This window comes from Channa argus, chromosome 5, assembly GCF_033026475.1.
Source record: "Channa argus isolate prfri chromosome 5, Channa argus male v1.0, whole genome shotgun sequence".
In the NCBI taxonomy this organism is placed as follows: domain Eukaryota; kingdom Metazoa; phylum Chordata; class Actinopteri; order Anabantiformes; family Channidae; genus Channa; species Channa argus.
Genome location: NC_090201.1, coordinates 11,335,685 through 11,357,020, shown reverse-complemented (window position 1 = coordinate 11,357,020; position 21,336 = coordinate 11,335,685). Strand labels below are relative to the sequence as shown.

Here is a 21,336-nt window from a genome sequence, read left to right as displayed (position 1 = left end):
TTACCAGCATGCCTGTGTGTTTACTGAATGTCTGTCTGTTTCTCTCTCCTCCAGACACCCACCACTCCTCCCTCTTTGCAATGACTTTTAATGTCCAACCTTGAAGTTTTCATATTGAAGCCAAAATCACTGCAGGATAAAAAATTTGATTGTAATGTGAATCTGGAGAGAATTTGTTTACATTGCAATTGATTCAGTTAGTTAATAGTTTTTTATTAGCAGCTGGTAACTGTACTATAGTTACTAATTAGGAATCATATGAACCTGAAGCTTCATTCATGCTTGAACCCGTGATTTTCTTGAGGGTTGAAGGTTGGAGTCAGAAAGTTATAGGCTTGTGTAATGCAATGAGAAAAGCAACCAGAAAGGTCACTGTCAAGTGTGTCTTTCACACTTTGTGTCCCTCCACTCACCTGTCCCTCTCCATCTTTCAGTCTCTGACATCTAATCTGTGAAATGTGGTGTTAATACACTTAAATTGTAAAATACATCTATGTGCTTCAAGCACGAAAGGCATGAAATGCACAAGACAATAAAATAAGGTCAACCATCAATCCAAAAGTATAAATCACAAAATTGCATGTTCAGTGAAAGTGTTTTTATTCATTTAAATTATTATTATTATTTGAGTACAAAGTTTGTGAGTTCAGGGTCACCATAGTGGATCATTGTCGGCATGTTGATTTGGCAGTTTTTACACTGGATGCCCTTCCTGATGCAACCCTCCCCAATTTCTACTGAGCTTGGACTGTCATTGCACAGCAGGGGATGGGAATGGGCTGCTAGGGGTTCAGTGTCTTGCCCAAAGAAACTTTGACATATAGCTGGGACCGCGGATTACACCACTTACCACTGTTACCCAAAATTAACCATAAAATCTTCTCTGCATAGACCTGCTCCACTTTTATTGATTTGTCACATTCTAAATTGTCAAGTGTTCTCAAATACATTATAGATTGAGTTCACTTTCTAACTCAATGAGTGGGCTTAACACTGATCAAACCATTATTTTCACTGTGACCAAAACTAAACTAACTAGATCTAACAATAAAGTATAATCTAGATGACACAGCAACCCCACCTGGTATAGGGGAGTAAATCGTGTATTATAAAGTATATTACAAGAATTCAATACAGTGTTCTGCTGCTATGTTGACAGTTAAAGCACTTCTACATGTTTTTCCTGCACTTTTTACTTTTCCAATCTGACTCTTTGTTTCTTCCTGAGGGTTCAAGTGTTAGAAATACATGTTCTATCTGTCTTTCTCTCTTAGCTTAATCTTTCAACCTTTGCTCATGTTTCAAGTGTCCGTGTTACATCTCCATTGTGCTTGCGTGACCTTTTCATAACGCCTGCCAGAGACTACTGTGTACGCAACACTATTACCCTACTTGTTTTCTTTTACTTGCTCAGCCTCTGCAGTGACATGAGAGCCTTCGCTCCCGATGCCAAAGCCTGCTGGCTTCTCTGATTCTTGTTTCTGTTCCTTTCTTTTTTAATTCTCTTCTGCAGTTTCAGATGCCATAAATCTTCAGCATGCTCTTTCATCAGCCTAAATCTATTTTAATCTTTCCTCTGCTTGTATATTTCCACCGCTCTCCTTTTATAACTTTGAAGAGTAAGTTCAGAAGACAATTGTTGGGAAAAAAACATTAAATTTTAAAATTGTGGTTTTTATTCAATGTTTCGTCCAAAGACAATACTAGCTGATTTCCTGTGATTATTGAAATGCCTGTAGCAGAAGTGTTGCAGCCTTTAAAATGTATAAACCAGAGTGTAGTAGCTAGGCCAAAGCTGGTTTTGATTACAATTTGATCCAAATTGAAAAGGAAAATGATTTTTGTGTGACACAATCAACATAATAATTAACCCAAACTGCATTGACTTTAAAAGTCAGTTCATTATAGCCAGAATCACTGCACTGCTTGGAAGGCTGTAAAAATGTTTCTAGGATGTATTGTCAGAAATAACTCTGCTTTGTTTCACTTAATTTATTCACCCATGTAAAATTCAGTCTCATTTCCATCTGTTAACCCTCAACCCCACCTCGGACCTCTAAGACTACATTAGCACACAATGTGATGCAGCGAAATTGTGTGGAAACTTGTTGCCTTTAACCATTTAACTTTTCAACCAAGGTGAAACGAAACATGAACTTTTATTAACATACACCAGAACCTTAGTTTGTTGCAGTAGTCAAGTTTACAATAGTAGTCTGTCAAAAGATTCCCTTTCATCTCCCATTGCTCAGTTAAAAGAGTAAATATTTTATTTAATACGACAAACTTATGGCTTCCTGTTGGAGCCATTTTGTACCATAAAGTACCAAAAATGTCTTTAAATTGTTTTTTTAATAGTTTCAGACTACAAATGATGAAGAGTCTCCAAGCATTTTAGCTTTTAAACTATTTATACTGGAAAGTCAACTTATAGTTTTGTTCCTTTAAAATTCCAGTTAAATACTAAATGTAATTCATTCAACTCATTGTTCCAAATTTTCTCATAGTCAAAGAGACTTGTGTTAATGTCTTTGGTGGACGGGGTTGCTCATTTTATCACTGCATCTAAAAATTAAACATTTATAGAAATTAAAATTTATCTACCTGTCTATCTGACCTTTCAATTGTTCGGCTGTTTTAAATTTATAGCTGCTGACTGTGAATACATAAGATTATTCATGGAAGTCAAAATAAATTTGAGGAAACAACCGGTATTGAGTAATAAGGTTGATACTGAGGGTCTTTACAATTGTTTTTGTTTGTTTGTATGACAATAAAATAGGTATAGAATAAGGATATTGGTCAATTTCAGGTAATTATTACTGTATAGGGGTCTACATCCCACACATCTGCATGTTTCTGTGTTAGAGAAGAATTGTTGAAGATTTACCGAGTTCATGACCTTGTTGAAGATTTATTATTTTGACACAGTCGTATGTCCCTGTACAAGATGCTGTACAAGTATAGTAGCTACAGAAGATTCACTAGGAACTCACTTTGATGTTTTACATTTTAACTACAATTTCAACATTGTTCCCGATCCCTTTATTATCTTTATTATGCACGTGTGTGTGTGTGTGTGTGTCTGTAGACTGTATACAGTATATAGACTTAAAATGTAAATTTTCAACCAACCCGATTAGTTTTTCCTCCCTTTCTACTGCTCGTTCCAAATTTAGTTCATGTTTTTACTGCACACTGGTCCAAAATAAATCCGCCCATATGTCATCCACTACTACCTCTTCTCTATCTTTGTCATTTTCACCTCCTCTTATTTCACTCCTCTTTATTTCCTCACTGTGTATTAATCGATAATGGCCTCTCCTTTACCTTATATGTTAAACACAGTGCCCAATTGCTTCTATACCTGTACAGCCAACAATCACCCAGTCATGGCATCTATGTATCTACAACTAGCACTTGCTGTAAATTACTTTATCCCAGTCAACATTTAAATGCCAGCGTTCACAGGTTAAAATCTCAACAAACTACTTAAAACTATTGTAAATATATGAAAAGAGCATATTTATCTCTGTATTGTTAAAGTAACAGTTGCTACAACTATGGGGTAACGTATTTACATGCTGAAGTTGAAGTAACGTCAGTGTGTTTGTAGATTGCACTGAGTATAATCCTGGTTTAGGTTAAAATCAAGGCTGACTACAAACAAAAGTTGTATTTTGCTACAACTGAAGCATACTTGTGGACATAAAAACAATTTATATTGGCCATTTAATGGCACCATAGACCTAATGTCACTGTGGACTCGCATACTCCTTTCATTAGAAGCTATTTTTTACAGTGTACTGTACAGCCTATGTCTACAGTGACACACTTTATTGATCCCTGTAGGGAAATTTAGAAATTCTGATGGTGGGTAAATCATGTCTGCCATTCTGTAAACAAAACTGCTTTTTTTAGAGGAGTTGTTAATGTTTGTGAATTAAACATCCACTTAATGTCGTATTCAGAAATGGTTCTGTATACTGAGCGTGGTTTGGGCCATGATGTCCTCTGGGAGTGTAGGTGTCATTGTTCTAGAAAGAAAATTATTGAGAGAAATTGCGTTTGGTTTTATTTATTTATTTTTTATACATCTTACATCCAATAACCTTAACATGATTTTCTGTAAATTGTGATATATGAGAAGCCTATGTTGCTATGGTAATGTACTTGAAATTCAATCACGGAAATTCAGAAACTCTTCATTGGTGGATGTTAAAATAGATTTTGGTTATTATTGCTATTAAAAGTAACCATAGTTTAAGAATCATTGTTGTAATTTCAACACCATATGGAATGAAAATGTGAGATGAATATACTTTTACTTGGAGTCATTTTCTGCCGATGTGGAATAAAAACATTTGGTGCCATTAAATTATTAAAAGATTTATGACGTGTACATTTTAAAATGTAACTGTCTTTCAATTTTGCATGCAATAAAGTGGATGACTCAAGATTATAGCTAAAGCTAATTCAATCAGTAATGAATGTCATTTTTAAATAATCTTGACTTGTGGTGGAGGAGTAGCGTATTGTAAGGCTCAAGTATTGCTTGCATGGCATTTCAGAGAATAAGGTTTGAGAAAAGCAGAATGTTGCTGCAGTGACTAGGAGAAAGAGGAAGACATTGATGTCAAGGTGGGGGAAGGTTTCAGGCTTTCTCTACCCATGTTATATACTGTAGTACAAGACAGGTATAAACACTGGATTTTATAAATGTAAGATTTGACAGTGTAAGGTATTTTATTTTTTTGTGATTAAAACTTTGTGTTGTTTTTTCTGTTATTTGCATTATTCCTTTAAGGTGAAGATTAACTGGTTGAGCATATTGTCATACACAAACACACACTAATCTAATGGTCATGCACAAAATGTGCATTTACCTATTTTCACTACTGTATAGCAGATGCATAAATACTCATTAGTGATGTGAATAAACCCTTTGAAACAAAAGCATGACAAAAGGGCTGCATTAATTGAAGCTTCAAACGTACTGCCAGCAGCAGCTCAACCTGCGTGTACTCAAAACTAGGTCTTGTCTAGGTAAACAAAACATCATCAAAGCAATTCTTTTATTACCCTGTGCAATCCCCACAGCATACTGTATGCCTTCCCACACACCAGCCTCAAGTCAACAGCAGCCCCACCCAAAATATAGGCGTAAACTCCATATACATTTTCAACAAATGAGGTGTTCATCCAGACCACTATATATATTGGTCAAATCTCCACAGCTTTAGCCCAATGATACATAGGTATTCAACCCATGGTGCTATGTCAATTACAAGTACAATTGTACTGCTGTCTGCAACTTATAAGGAGGCAGACAGAAGGTACAACTATGGAATTCAGTGACTTGCCCAAAGACATTGTTATGTAGCCAGGACAAATTGAAAACTGAACCACTGACCCTGTGACCCTGAGGATTGTCGATGACTGTTATACCAACTGAGCTACAGTACAGCCCCCCCATAAGACTCTTAAAGAGAGTCTGCAGACTGTGGAAATAACTGTCTTCAGGTTAGTCTTCTGTCTTAATCCTACTCCACCTATCTGGAGCCTTTGAGACTGTGAACCATCAGATCCTCTTGTCCACACTCTCTGACTTAGGCATCTTTGGGTTTTCCTAGCACTGCTATGCTGACGACAAACAGCAGTTCCTGTCCTTCCACCAGATGACTCCACTGTCTCATCATGCATTTCTGCCTATATCTCTGACATCTCTGCTTGGAAGAGAGAAATACATCTTCAGCTCAACCTCTCCAAGACCGAAGTCCAGCATCAACACTGAATCTACAGTGATTGTCCCCAGTAAGTCGGCCAAAAATCTGGGGGTCCTCATCGACGACCAAGTGAGCTTCATGGACCACATCTCCTCAGTCTCTAGGACGTGCAGATTTGCCCTCTACAATTTAGAACCATCAGACCCTACTTCACGGAATATACAACCCAACTCATTGTGCAGGTGCTGGTCATATCTTGTCTTGATTACTGCAGTGCCCTGTTAATGTGGTTATCGGTATTCACTGATATGTGATTACCCCTGCAGAAGATCCAAGATGTGGCAGTGCACCTCATTTTTAATCAGCCAAAAAGGACTAATTCTCCACCACTCTTCAGATCTCTACCTTCTTCCTGTAGCTGCCCGCATCAGGTTCAGATCTCTGTCTCTTGCCTACAGGGTGATCAACTCAATAGCTCCTGCTCACGTCAACGCCCTAATTCAGGTCTACAGTACCTCCTCTCTGCCATGCTCTGCCAACAAACAACATCTGTGGGTCCCGGCACCGCACAGAAGACATCAGGGGAAATCTCTTCAGCGCAATGATCCCACGATTGTGGAACGAGCTACTAAACGCTGCACGCTCAGTAAACTCACTTATATTCAAAAAACTGCTGAAAAAACAATTCTTCCGGACCTTATGCACTTAAATCTATACAAAATTACATAGAAAAATCTGCTCTTTCTTGCACTTGCATATCATGAAACGTAAACACTTCTTTAATAGGACTTTGCTTTGATGTTTTCTCCTTGAGTTAGATTTTTACTTGCCTTTTACGTCCCTTGTAAGTCGCTTTGGATAAATTCCACTGCTAAATGACTAAATGTAAATGTAAATTTAACTGAAAAATGCAGTCATCTTAAATTAACAGTAAAATCTCCTGATCCTTTTCCATCAACCCCTGCTGGAATGTAGTTTGTGAGAAGGTCAATACATTTTTCAGACACACAGACGCTCCAAAAAAATGCTCAAACATTTTGCTATGAATACAAAAAACAGACCTTTTATCAATTAGATGCAAGCTAAGTATAAATATGCCTTTAAGAACAAGAACTTTTCACCAGGGAATTATTAACTGCTGCTGTGACATAAAATATTTAAAATGTGTCACCAGATTTGCATTATGTGTTACATAATCAATTTCAAAGGCATTGGAAATACTAAAGGGGGTTCAAACTAACTTCCTGAAAGCCAACTTCCCTTATGTAAATTAGGTTATGAAAAGATCTTAGATGTGTGGGGGTGGGATTCGGGTATGTATGTCTCTGTGCACAAGGGAGTTTGTGAAATCAAGACAGCAGGAATGTAAGAACAAAAAAGTAGAAGAGAAAAAAATGTGGCAGTGACTCTGTGTGTGTGTGTGTGTGTGTGTGTGTGTGTGTGTGTGTGTGTGTGTGTGTGTGTGTGTGTGTGTGTGTGTGTGAGTGTGAGTGTGTGTGTGTGTGCGCGCGTGAGAGAGAGAGAGAGAGAAAGAAAGAGAGAGCGAGAGAGTGTTGAAAAGAGACGGGTGAGGGAGAAAACCAAAGTCCTCAGAGATTAGATCAGAAATAGACTGAGTACAGCGGAGTTCCTCTTGCACAGGGAGAAGAAACAAGCCCCTGTTAGACAGACACAGAGACATAGCTGATTTTATTTACAGAGATCTGACAGAAACCACAATAATTAGACAGCCCCTTCTCTCTAACCTGCGGGAGGTTCCTCAGCTCTCCAGCTCTAGCTGCCGTGAGTGCAGGCTTAGTATAGCATGATAAATCTCTAGAGATGAGTCATTTTTTCTGGAGAAGCATTTCAAGACATGCAAATTGAGCTGATGAGATTCTTGACTGGGAATAGAGCACATGTCAGCATAAATAGGCTGCCACAGGCTTCCTAGTAAAACTTTGAAAGCTCATGGATTTCAGGTTGACTAGGGACTTGTCACTGCTCACCTGTAAAATGATTTCAGGGAATACATTATAATTCACACTGTTTTTATCTGTTAGGTATTACTGTGATATATATTAACATGCGTATTTAAAGTGATTTCTTACAGTTGAGCAGGTGAAGACTCTCGACATACATCCAACAGGTTACATTAATGTACACATCTGAATAATGTTTTCAAAATGGGCGTTGTATTGCCCATACATTTATATCCAAGAAAAGACTGTAAAAATGCATTTGTTCATCACGGGTGAGAGGTTAACATCGAGGGTGTATGATTTTGGTCTAAGGAGGACAGTTTGTGGGTGTAAAATGAATCTATGCTGTATTCAGACATTCCAGGCTCTCTGCTTGACCTTTCCATGCACACAGTTCGGTTAGGTAAAAAATGCACGATGTGAAGATAAAAAGAAAAAAAGTAGTTGTTTTTTTGGTTTCTGAAAGCCTGGCGTTTTAAAAAGATGAGGTTTTCACCGGGTAATGACAATTTGTCACAATGGAAAGCATAAACAGGTTGAGTGTTTTCCTGAAACACATTTAGGCTAAGATGGATTGTACTAAGAAGGCTATCCTCACACATTTTGAATGAAAAAGAATCACAGAGGATGACAGAGGAAGGGAGGGATTAATGGGGATTGAGGAGGGAAAAACAAGGCAAGCTTAGGATGAGGTGATAGGAAACAGTACAACATGACAAAGGAAGGAGTGAACAGATGGGAAAGGGAAAAGAAAGCTAATGTAGAGCAAGCTACAGAGGAAAATGTGGAGGTGGAAAGAGGTTAATCTGTTTATAGGGGGGAGATGAATGTTAGGACAGTGTTATTAAACTTTTCAATAGCCCTTCATCACTGTCTATCGTGTTATATGTTATTGCTGTGTAGTTGTCATTTGCACTTTTTGCGACTTTGCTGCCTGAACATTTGGTTAATAGAAATGTTCAATATTTTCTTATTAAATATTACATATTACATAAGAGCTTAGACACATGATCATGATGTAAATATCCACATTTTGTAAATTGTGTTATCATCTATATGTGGTGCTGTCTCATCTGTAGCAAAACCACAAGCAGTAGCAAGTCATAAATAAGTCTCTGTTCATGGCCTCAATTACCTTTCTTCAAATTGTGGTGCTGGCAATGCTTTAGTGCCGGATCAATGACAGAACCAAGCAGGATCATTTTTCCCACCAGCTGCTGAATAATTCAGGCCAGGATTTCCTCTGGGGAGAGTCCTGCTCTGCCTGCCAGACAGACATGAGCTTGCAGCCTGGCAGGCAAGCTCAGGATCATCACAAAATTCCCAACAGTGTGAATTGTGACCGTGTCAACAGAGGTCAGCTAATGGGCAGCGGTACATACTTTATAGAATACTTACTTTATGTATTATAAAATACAAACTTTTAAAGGGTCAGACTTTGCATCATGGTTTTCAGCTGCCGTCAAATCAGCTTGTATTTTGTAGGTAAAACACTTTAAGAAGTGCCAGGAAGTTTCCAACTCACTGCGTTTACATATTAATGCCTGCAGTAAATGCAGCAAGAGATGAAAAGCAAAATGGAAATGAATGTGAACTCATACTGTAGAAATAATATCCTGAGAGAAAAACCTTTTGAAACAGCTTCAAAGTAGGTCAGCATAAAATATGTGATTGTTTCTGTGAAACGGGTGACTGAATGAGGATCTCAGCCACACATCCATCTTCTGCTTGCCTCTAAGACAACTTCTTTTAGCAAATGAGCTCTTTAGCTTTCACATAAACTGACTCAAATCATTCCCTGACACATGCAACATGCAGCCTTCTGGGATTACATCAAGGTTAATGTCTAAAATGCATGTTTAGGTCCTATGACCATAGTTTAGCATGTTAACATGCTCAACATTTGCTTATTGCCACTAATCTCTAACTAATACGGAACAGTTCAGGTGAGGGGAATGTCATTAGTTAGACATTTTAAGAAATATTTAATTTAGCCTCAGGGGGTTTAAACTAAATGTCACTGAGACATTTCATGTAAAACCAAAAATATCAGCTTCATGGTTCGACTAGGGTACGGTCAGGGCATCACCAACATCAGCAGGATCCGAGAATGTTTGTACAAAATATTTCACTAAACTCAATGCTCATGGGGAAAATGTTACATTATGGACAAAAACATCAGACTTAATCATCTATGGGTCATAATTCTGTATACCAAAGTAAATAAGAATCAGTCCAATTCAGTAGCTGCCTAAGTAGTTTACTCAGAACAGAAATGTCAAGCCATGAACATTTTATGGTATTCCATTGACTTTTTGTTAATATTTCAGTGGTAGACCAGTCAATTGACTGCCTGATATTAGGTTTCAACACTGATGGATTTAGTGAGAACAACATACAGCATTAAAAGTAGATTTTACCTAGGAAGGAAGTAGTCTAAACAGTAGCACTTTAACTAAGTTAAAGTTGGAGCTGACAGAAGCGTATAGCTTACACAGCTATATTTACTGTCATTTGTTTGAAATAAAATCCACAACAATAGGTGTCCTAAACCATCACAAATATAATTGCATCCATATGAATGTAGCCAGAAGAACATGTTGCAAAGACACAGACACACACACACACACACACACACACACACTTTTTTTCACTTATCCATTATCTATTTTGCCTCAGGGTGTTGGAAGCTCCATAATCAAATCCAGTCATCTCACCCACACACTTTTCACACATTTCCAGCTTTGCTGTACCACACAGGACCATCTTGCCCAATCATCCCATCATGCGCTGGGGGGCTCAGAGCCAGAGCTGAAATAGCGCAGTGAGCTCAGAATAGGCCAACAATCTCACATCTACTCTGAGGAGTGAACTCAATCATGCATCACTCACCACAAGATGCTGACTGGCCCACAGTTGGTGAAACTGTTATTAGAAACCATGACAGCATTAGGCTTTTTTCAATAATTTCTCAGACTCACATATGTAGTAAAATTGTTTATTATATTAAGGAAAGACAGAGAGCCGGGGCTGGCTTAAAACAGTGTGCTCTTTTAAAATGGAATAAGAAAGATTTTTTAAAGGGGAGCAGTGCACAGGGTTGTTAGTCTTTTCTAAAATGGTGGTAAAGTAAGTGTAAAGTAAATTTATATGGAGTTTTGAGGTGTAGCGGGATGTGGGATCAAAGACTTTATCGTTAAATTCTTGCTGTTGCTTCACCAGCACTTGGAAATATTCAGTTGCCTGTGCTTATACCCTTCACACGCATACCATTCAAAACAAATTAGTTCATTGTATTTAATTAGATTACTTCAGGTATAGTAGATGTGGTTCTAGTGAGGATGAAAAAGCCTCATCTTTTTAACTGCCAGGTGATGGTAGCTGTTCACAGCTGTGACTCACCTTCCTCTATAGCTCTTACTGAGAGCTTTTAAGCTCCCATTATGCCATCACATATGCGAAGGACAGATGCTTCTACCATGCCACAATGGGTGCAATTCACACAGCTAAATGACTGTTCATGCACCTGTCATGTTTATCAGAAGGTTTTGGTGCTCAGAGTTTGAGTGCATTGTATTTTTTATGTTTATCTTTAGAATACAGGTGAAAAAGATTAAATCTGTGGCAGGTGTCTTTGAGAAAACTACAGTCACTACACCAATCAGATAATGTATTAATTGATGGTGTTTAGATGAAGTGAGCTCTATAATGTTTAGTGCTTGCACAGAAGTGACCTCTTCTATTGGTCTGTCAGTAGCTTCAGCTGAAAAGCCAAATTATTGTGGTTATGCTAAAACATAAATAGGCACATGGGAGTTAGACATCTATACCTCAGTCCAGTGTAACTTTGATAAAATGCTAATGAGGAATAAGAGGAGAGAAAGTTATACACACTGGTCAAATGTTATAACGGCTTCACCAATTAGACAGATGACACAGGGGACCTATGATTGCCAACATGCAAATGTGTAACGTGTAAACACCTACCAACCAATTACTTTGGAGGTTTGAATGTTTTTCAGAATTCAAATGTGGACATGTCTAATTTTGATGCGTTTATTATGCATGAAGGAAAACGTTTGTTTGCTTTTATGTGTATAACTAAGCTGAGCTGCAATCCACTTCTTTGATCTGAAAAGCTCTTACTTATGTCTAGGATCTGTATGTTTAGGATCATTGTCCTGCTGAATGATGAAATGAATGTGAGCACACAAGATGATCCTCTACAGCTCTGCCACTGTGCCACTGTCACTGAAAGCCACCCATGCCCAAGTGACTACAGAAGCACTATGGTTCACAGATGAGGTGCTGTTTCTTTTATTGTCCACACTATTCCCTTTACATTATTTTGATAGGGGTGGTTATGGTTCCTCAGGCCAAATAAGCTCCACCTGTTTGTTTTTGAGGAATATGTGTTCGGGGCCAGGTGCTTGCACTGTGTAGTTCTTTGAGGTTTAGACCATGATGTCTTCTCTTGATGGACAAAGAGCTTGAAGCTCACGTCTTTGAGAGCATTAAAGAGTTTATGTGCAGTCACAAATTGATGTAACCTAAAAGAGACAAAGAGTAGATGTAACCTAACCTAACAGTAAGTGCAGAGAATAAGAAAGAACAAAAAATGTCGGTTACGCCGCTGTCACACTGTCCAATAAGTATTGACAGTGTGACAACAGGGTAGCCAACACTGGTCCCTGACTGCACTGTGCTGCTTGTTTTCTTACTATACCAGCCCTACCCACTGCTGATTACCTGGATCAGGGTTGTTGACTCAATCAATCTTCCCCTACTCCCCTAGTGGGGGAAGATTCTGATTGACTGAATCCACATGCCCCAGGGAATCAGCGGTGGGTAGTGCAGGGATTGTTGGGAACCAAACAGGGAAGTAGCTCTCGAGGACCAGGGTTGGCTGTCCCTGAGCTGTATGAAAATTACAGCCCTGAAATCTTAAACTCGTTACAATATAATATTATGCTAATTAGTCTTTTTCAAACTCTTTCAGCATAATGAAAACAGTGCACTCCTGTAATGTTTTTATCTCAGAACATAGTCCAAGTCATCGGGTCCGTCATCCATCACAATAAAGCTGGCTGTAACCAGCAACCACGCTTGAAAAGAGTGATGATAAAACTTTGATGCCAAACTATCATGAGGAAAAATGAAAAGAAGAATATCCAGCCTTCTCTCACAAACAGGAAAACCTCTTTGAAGAATGGCCTTTTAGGATGTCAAAAACACCATACAGCAAATATCTTACAAAATTAATGACCATATTGAATTTTTTAGAGAAACAATTACACCAAAATCTTTGGTCACCACCTGCAACACCAGCAAATGTTACATCATTTCAGTCCTTTTCACACCAAACAGAGATCATAGCTTTCTTTTTTTATGTAGGTGCTCTAACATGTTTACTGGTCACACAGTCTGTTGCTATTTTGAAAGGAAGCAATTGGGAAAATGTGTTTGTATGGTCCTCCGTCCCCCAGTCCTTCAGCGATAAATTTGACTTTGTCTTCCCATGACTCCTCTGCTCTTGCCAGTCAGCCAGCAATCCTGTCAGCCAGAGAGCACAGATCAAAGCCCCATTTTAGCCTCTCAGCCACTAAAGCCAGCATGACAGTGAACCATCATTAACACTCGCAGGCAGCGTTACCCTTCTTCTTTTGGACTTAATGTCACTTATGCTCAGTGACTGTTGACCACAGCCACACCAGGCCTCATTTGTATTCAAGGGCATGCTCCTACCCAGGCATAAGAACTGTAAGATATAAGCTTGATAAAAGTACAAGATGAAAGAATTTGATGGCTACAGGAATGAGACAGTTAACTCTCAGCAGCAGAGCTGACAGAGCTGATTATACCCATCGCCGTGTGAAGACACTGACAGCTGAACAGTGCTGCTGTCGGTGCTGGAGGGGATTATTGGGTGTTGGGTGAGGAGTGATGGATAAAAATCTGCACCGTTATAGTATCATGGAAATGGCAGGAAAAAAATGCAAAAAACATCTTTTTAGGTGATAGGATGACAATTTGTTTTCATTGAAATGAAATCAGATGCCAAAGGACAATATTGCTTTAAAATGTGGTTGCAAGCTCTTGACATGTGCACATTTAATCTTTTCAGCATGCCGACAGTCCACTTTATTGATTTACTGAAAGCATTAGACACAGTATGTCCATCCGTGTACAGAAGGCACTAACAAATAAGAGTTTCAAAAGGCAAAAAAGCAGCACCGAACTGTGAAAGAAAGTTAATGGTGTTCAGAAACCATGTTTGCTGTCTCCAATGCATTCATCCAAGGTGTTAGTAAGAAACTACAAGGCTGGAAAATAATTGATTGGCTCTGCCAGGTCAGGAGAAGAGAGTGTGTCATGCTGTAACGACATCTGAATGTCCTTTTATATGCAAACAGCTCCACATAAACACGCCAACATGCAATATGTTTTGTGTAGATCAATGCAGTCTTGTGGGCAAAAGGAGAGAACTGTTTTGTAAGCAGAAACAAACGACGCTGATATTTAAATTTCCCTGCATTTGAGCTTCATAAGGTATTTTAATTTCTCTTCTAAATGGACCAAATCGCTGTGGCATACTGCTTCTATCCACAACAGCCATAATACACACATCACCGACCACCATATATCTATCTGGGCTACCAGCTAAGCAGAAGAGGAAGGGCTGTGAGATGCTTTCACCAGATTTTGTGTAATGGACCCCAAGAGGCCAGGTCTGTGTAGGAGAAGGTTGGAGTCAGAGAAAGGCAGAAAGACAGACTCATCAGTGATGCAGGCGATACAGTGCCATGGTCCTCGGTGCTACTACACCTTAATAACACTGCAGCTTACACAGACTGCAACTTAAGAACTAAAAGGAGCAAGATCTGTTTGGAGTCAACAAGAAAAAAAATCTTGTAACTGGAAACTGTTCTACTAAAAGTGTAATGCACAAACTAGATGATTACCACAGCTTTACTGAGTGGGTGGATTTCATTAAAGAATGTCTGTGTGTGTTTGTAAGAGAGAGAGAGAGAAAAGGTAGCATGAGAGAGGTATGGGTGGTAGAATGTGTCCCTTTTGACTTCTCAAAGCTTCAGGCCAATAAGTGTGTGTCTGTGTCTCTGGATATTTTCATGGAGGTTTTGTGTGTACGTTTGAATTTCAATTGTTTTCTCTTATCACATTTAGTAATTTTAAGTTCCAAACTCTATCCCTGCTTTCTATTTTAGATCCTCTTTTATGCTTTTTATGCTGTAAAATTATTTCAAAATGTAGTTCACTGGTAAGAGATGTAATAGCTGCAGCAGGTGCATTGTGTGTGTAAATTGAGTGAAACTTACAGTACTTTTGTCAATCAAATATCTTACTAATATTAACAGCCGATATTCACAATTTCTGGTTTCCTATGTCAAGTTTTTGTAAACTTAATTCATAACAGTTAACCAACTTAATTGTTATGAGGTTTTAACAACAGCTTTCAAAAAACTTGTTTCAGATTTAACTTGTACTTCCCTGTAATCTCTGGAATCTTATTTTGAAAGTAAGATTATACTTATTTCAAATCAATTACTTCTTGTTCCCTGTTACAGAAACGTTTCACACAAACAACCGAGACTTACTTGCAGCCCCTGTACTGTTGGTGAAAAAAACAAATTGCCAAGAGCAGAAATGTAACATTAGTCTCAGTGTGTCTGTAGATTCTTACACATTCTCTGAACATGCAGGTTTCTTATTTGCATTTCCTAATTAATTCACTTCCCCGTCCTCCAGTTACTGCGCACTGATGAGCATGCCCACCTCAATATGTTTCTCATCTCAGTCTGTCTTTGTTCATCTGCTCCTTCACTACGCACACTATTTCGCGCTCTCTCTATCCCTGCCTCTAGTTCATTGTCCACACCTAATTTTCCCTAACTAGCAGCTAAAATAAGGTTATGCAATATTATACAGAGTCCCAGTCCACTGTGTTGCAAAATTTCTGTGCTGAAGGGTGGGGGATGGCAGTACTTTTGGTGTCAGGGTGGGGTAACCTTCAACCTAATTACCAGTATGTTGTGGTTTGCAAAGCTGAACTCATATTTTATCACCATTCTTCATGTGGTTGAAAAGCTGCAGTGGTGTAGTATTTTAACCAAAAGTATTCAAATGTACACAGATGTGATGTGACATAGAGGGGAAAATCAGAAATATGACACGCCGTGGCACTGGATTTCTGGAGGGCTTTTCCAAACTGTATGAGATGCTTTCAAATCTGTCCCAGATACGTAAAGGAGCCTATCAGATGCTGAATCTAGGATTCTCATAAGCACAGATTTGCATGCAAATGCAGGAGCAAGATCTGTGACATTTAGCTGAAGAATGCAGTGTCTGCACTCAGGAAACAAGATGAACAAACCCCTCATCCCCAACGTTAGCTACCAGGAATATTATCACAGTGTGTCACTACCACCAGCGCAGAAAAAAAACATTCATCTTCACTCTACTGAAGAGCTTCGATTAGGTGTCATGCAAGAAAAGATCGATTACAGGTTTAATTGGTTCTTTATACTCTGCATTCAGTCCATGTAAACTGACCCGCTGCTTGGTAGCTGTCACACTTCCTTCCTGACCCCTATTTGTTTCCCATCAGTCCTTTGAACGTACAGTACATGTGCAGTGAGTGCCAATACTCCCCAATGCCAAAGGAAATCTGCCTATAAATGAGTATCAGTATTGTACTTCTACTCTCTTGACTATATTTCTGGCTTAGCTGTAATTTGGGTTTTTATGTGTCATCATTTCATGTGACACACAGAGTTAAGCATTGTGTTTTCTGATAAATAAATACACAGTGTATTTGGAAATATTGAGGGAGGCATTTAATTGCACTTACCCCAGTTTTAAACGTATATTGGGAATTCTGAAACCCTTCTCTAACCATCTGGACAAAAAATTATTCCATCTGCTACACAAAAATAAGTTTTGCTTGGTTCCACGGTTACATCTCTATTTTCAAAACCAAATATAGATGGTAGCCAGGCATTTCATATCTCTCTGCTCAGTTTGTGTAACATTAACTAAAAGTCTTTAATTGACATTACATTCTATGATTTCTGGTGACAAAAGGCTTTTAGTTTTTACCAGTTCCACATAAACCAAGCACTGACATATTTTGTAAACTTTGAAAACGCCCTTATGTGTTGGGCTGTGTGTAGAATTTTGACCTACGTGTGTTAAATGGTCAATTAAGATTTGTGAAATAAAGGATCTCTGGCTTTTCATTTTTCAGACAAACTGGTGCAGAAATTAACTTATTAGGACAATGCCAACATTGTGTTGGAATGAAAGTGAAATACTGGCTTTTACAACTTTCAAAACATTTAGCTGCAAGCCTGTGAATTTCTTGCATTGGCGGTGCAGGCTCCAGCACTCAGAAACCACTAATGCCAGGTGACCTCACTGCTTAGCAATATCATTCTCAGCAGCTGGTGCTCCTTCATTGACTGACCTCCTCTTGGATGCACAAGCCAGACAGTCTCTCCTCAGCTGACTGGAGACACTGGTAAATGGCTATGGACCACATTAGGTGCATAAGTACTTCTTTATATTGTTTGAATGACTGGACAGACAGTGGGGCAGAAATGGAAGAGTAGATGTGCTTGTGTTTCTGAATGAGGATGGAGGGGTTGAAAAAAGAGCTAAACGGGATTTATACTTTTCCATTTCTTCCCACTCATCTTCTCTTTAAGATCCCTGACTGACAAGGCCCCTGAGAGTATAAACACTGGTTTATTTAAAACCACAGACTGGATTGTGACTCTTTTTTTTCTGTTGTGTCAAATGGTTTCGAGAGTTGTTGGACACAGTTCTTGAAGCCAAGCTTTTCCACAAAACAAAGTCCTGGAAATGACACATTGAACATATTGAAAAATGTGAACACAGTGACGGATGTAAGGAGTTCCTCTTCCTATAGAAAACACACCTGAGGTAAGGTACCTGAATCCACTCTGTGAGGATTTTGGAAACATTTCTGATTTCCTCACTTGCACTCAGCAGAATCCAAATCACTAATCCAGAATAACTCCATATACTTTCATTTTTATTTTTCATTTTTGCAACTTCCTGCCACAAAATTTTTCACTCTACGCTTCTTGGAATGAAAGACAAACCAATTCCTATCATTTTATGCCCATTTTACTGATCCAGTGCCTACCCACCCCTCTGCATTTGTCAATGGTCCTGATAATAATACACTGTCAAAAGCAAGGGGTGTAGTCTGTAATAAGGGGTATTAACCCAGAGGGAACAGCTATCATTATGGTTTGGAGGGTTTAGAGAGTACATATACTGTACATGGTGACAAAGGGAGAAAAGAAAAGAAGAACCAACAGGGAGCCTCTTCCCTTGAATAGGAATCTGACTCAACATCTGTACAAAGGCTTTAAAGGATTTGTGAGGCCTTGAACTGTTATTAGGTGAGTATGAATGTGACAAAAATATTTTATTCTGTTGATGTCTTTAGCTTCAGGAGTGTCTTGTACAGTAGCTTTGTATTAAATATTTAGTGTAACACCACCAGGAATCGATGTGGGAAAATTGGATGAATACTTGTGGGAACAATCCTTTGCACAGTTAAAGCCTGTGTACATTATTCTGTAGTCTTGTGTCAAGCATGATCTGACCATGTCCACCCACTTATCACAAGCAATTTTAGACTATATGACATGCTAATGCCATACAAATTACACCATGACTACACGAAATGTAGTCACACACGCACACACACACACACACACACACACACACACACACACACACACACACACACACACACAAACAAAGCAGCACAAAGCAGGAGAAAGCAGGAGAAAGCATCGACCCTCTGCTTCTGATTAATGATTTCTTCTTCCCAAATTCCTCTTCTTTCTGTCAGGAAGCATCTGTACCACCTCTCTACCTATCTCCATCTATTCCCCAACATGCACCAGCACAGCACCCACAAACACACACACACACGCATTGTCAGATGAATAATTTGCATAAATGCGGGGGGGGTTGTCAGAATAGGACTCATCATTTACCTGAATGGTGCTTAATTGCACACCACTGAGCCATGTAATCCCAATCACCTTATCGTTACAAGATGAAAATTTCAAAATCCCTAACCAGTTGACTGCTGTTGACTTTCTAGCTCTCCTTTCTTCATAAACTAATTCTGCACTATCACCCACCATTTCCTACACAACATAAACACACAAAGGGTTATTCATTCATTCAATTGAAACACTCATTTTTCACCAGGGTCTGTTTTTTCCTACCTCTGAGCTGAGAGATGTGGCAGTGAGATTCTCTGAACGGCAGAAAGCCCATCAATAATGCACACACAGCTTGTTATAGCTCAGACCCACTCTGCTTCAGTGGTACCCCAACTTATAGTCCAGCATCAAAGAGTAGAAAGATGTGTGTGTGTGTCTGTGCGTGCGTGTGTGTGTGTGTGTGTGTGAGAGAGAGAGAGAGAGAGAGAGAGAGAGAGAGAGAGAGAGAGAGAGAGAGGGAGAGAGAGAGAGAGAGAGAGAGAAAGAGAGAGAGTAACGATGTTCACACATGCCATCACTGAAGTGCATGTCAGAGAAGTGTAAGGCGTTGAAAGCCTTGCTCTCAAAACCTTTACTAATGGCAAGTGGAGTGAGTGTTTATTCTCACTGAAGAAGCGCTGTAGGGAGGTTAATTTGGCAAAGGCAGAAGTATTTTCTGAAGAGAAATGTATTTTGTACTAAAAACAATCAATAATTGAGGTCAGGGACACAGGCACTGTGTGAATGGGATGTGAACCTTTCAATCTGTAACATCTAACACGTTGTATAGAATAAAAGAAAGGCTGGAGAGAGGCTTTTAGTAGCCTGCCATTGATGAATGCAGCTACTGGTTACAGTCTATACAGAACAGACTTCAACATTAAAGAAGCTTCTGCCTGAAAGCATGTTGCACCAAGAGATGTGTCCAGTATAGCCTATAAGCACCACCATGCATATATAATGTAGAACCACATATGGAGAACACAAACCAGCGTCACTCGCACACTCACACTGTTACATTGTGGTATTTTTTTACTTTATGGACAAGCTTATAATGGTTTGAACCTAATGAAATATTGTTTTGCTTGTCCCGTATTGTATTCCAATAAAAGCTGAGTTTGCCTCTTAACAGATTTTTCTCACTTCAGAGTGCCCACACAGCTTTCTTTGGAAACTGTATCTGACAACAATCACGTAAAACGCCTGCATGCATGAATTAATAGGAAATTGTACTCATCTTCTCTCAGAAATCAAAACGCCGAAAGAACTTGTTCACGTAATAAGAACAAAAACTCCCAGCCCATCCTTAGCTTTGCTCTTAAACACGTTTTTTTGTTAATATAGAATAATGTGTCAGTTTATTCGAGATCACACCCTCCCTGAACAATCCTAACTAAGGGTGGGGCGCAGGCACAACTTTTCTACCACGCAGTCCTCAAACCGAACTTTCCTGGCAGATCGCGCTCTCCTCCCTCCTCGGACGCTTCAACTCACCTGCAGGAGACTGTGATTTCTACTTTAGTGGCAGGGATGTTGCCGGTGATCGGGTCGAAGTCGTACACGGATGACATGTCCTCCAGCTTGTCCATAACGTCCCCCTCCATCATCTCCATCGCCAGAGCTTGGGGTGGCGCGGGTCTGATCCGAGAGGCGCACAGTCTGGCACCGACGGAGAGCGCCGAGTCTCCGGCGACTCCAGAGACCAGATCAGAGACCCGACAGCCTCCGGCCCGACCGGGTGAGGCAGCCACTTCACAGATGGTGAAGCCGGAGAGGAGGGAGGGGGGACACTGAGTGAGATACCCGCAAAAAAGGCGCACTGAGTTAACTGTCCGTGCAGCGTCAATAAAATGATAAAAAGCAGTGTGTGAGATTACTGTTGCGCCCTCACCGACCGGTTGCACATCACATGGAGAGGTGGACTGCTCCCTGCGCTTTGTCTTCAGCCTGTGCGCCCAGCAGAGCGTGTGAAGCGAACAGACTACATACACTCAAACCCACCCATCCTCCTCCCACACAGAATTACACTCAAGTGCTGGCAACCCTGCCCATGCCCCAGCGCTGCTGTTGTCACCCTGCAACATCCTCTGTACTGTTCACGGAGAGTGTATGTCGTGTTAACATGTATTTTCGGAGGCGTAGTAGCTTATAGAAAAATGCAGTGAGGAATAACCCAGGATCCGGGACCCCCCAATGCGTTGCAAAATACATCTAAGAGGTCCTGAGATGGTTTCCATCAGAGGACAGTAAGCAATCACACTGCTTTGGTGTTGGTTTTTCTTTTCAAACTTTCTTTCAAGTGTTTTTTATTTCTTCATGAATATTCCTGTAGGTTGTTTTAGCTCATTGGCCCCAAAACACTGTAGATTTATACAAATTGATCTCAGAGGGAATAGCTGCTTGCAGTGTTCCAACCTTATCACACATGGGCCCTCAGTGTAGATGTAGATGGGTTTGAGTATGTTACGAGATGGAACTTCTGTCTTTCAGCACCACAACACTGGACAGCGCCCACAATAAACCCTCAGTTCACTAATGATGAAAAAAAAACCTTTAGCCTTTAAAACTCATTCAACATTAAGCGTAGATTGAATCAAA

The 21,336-nt window shown here is 39.6% G+C and overlaps 1 protein-coding gene across 3 annotated transcripts in view; it reads right to left on the bottom strand.

Moving 5' to 3' along the window:
- The window catches only part of cpne5b (copine Vb), a 107,323-nt gene extending 86,437 nt beyond the window's left edge, over positions 1-20,886 (bottom strand). Inside the window, exons 1-2 of one of the 3 annotated variants that reach the window (XM_067505453.1) lie at positions 20,630-20,886; positions 20,233-20,528 (exon numbers count right to left, since the gene is read on the bottom strand). In XM_067505453.1, the coding sequence (XP_067361554.1) occupies positions 20,233-20,528; positions 20,630-20,644 (311 nt within the window). In that variant the 5' untranslated portion in view covers positions 20,645-20,886. The remainder of the gene's footprint in view (positions 1-20,232; positions 20,529-20,629) is intronic. The other 2 variants (XM_067505455.1, XM_067505454.1) reach the window with 2 other exon arrangements.
- Between the last annotated feature and the right edge of the window lie 450 nt (positions 20,887-21,336).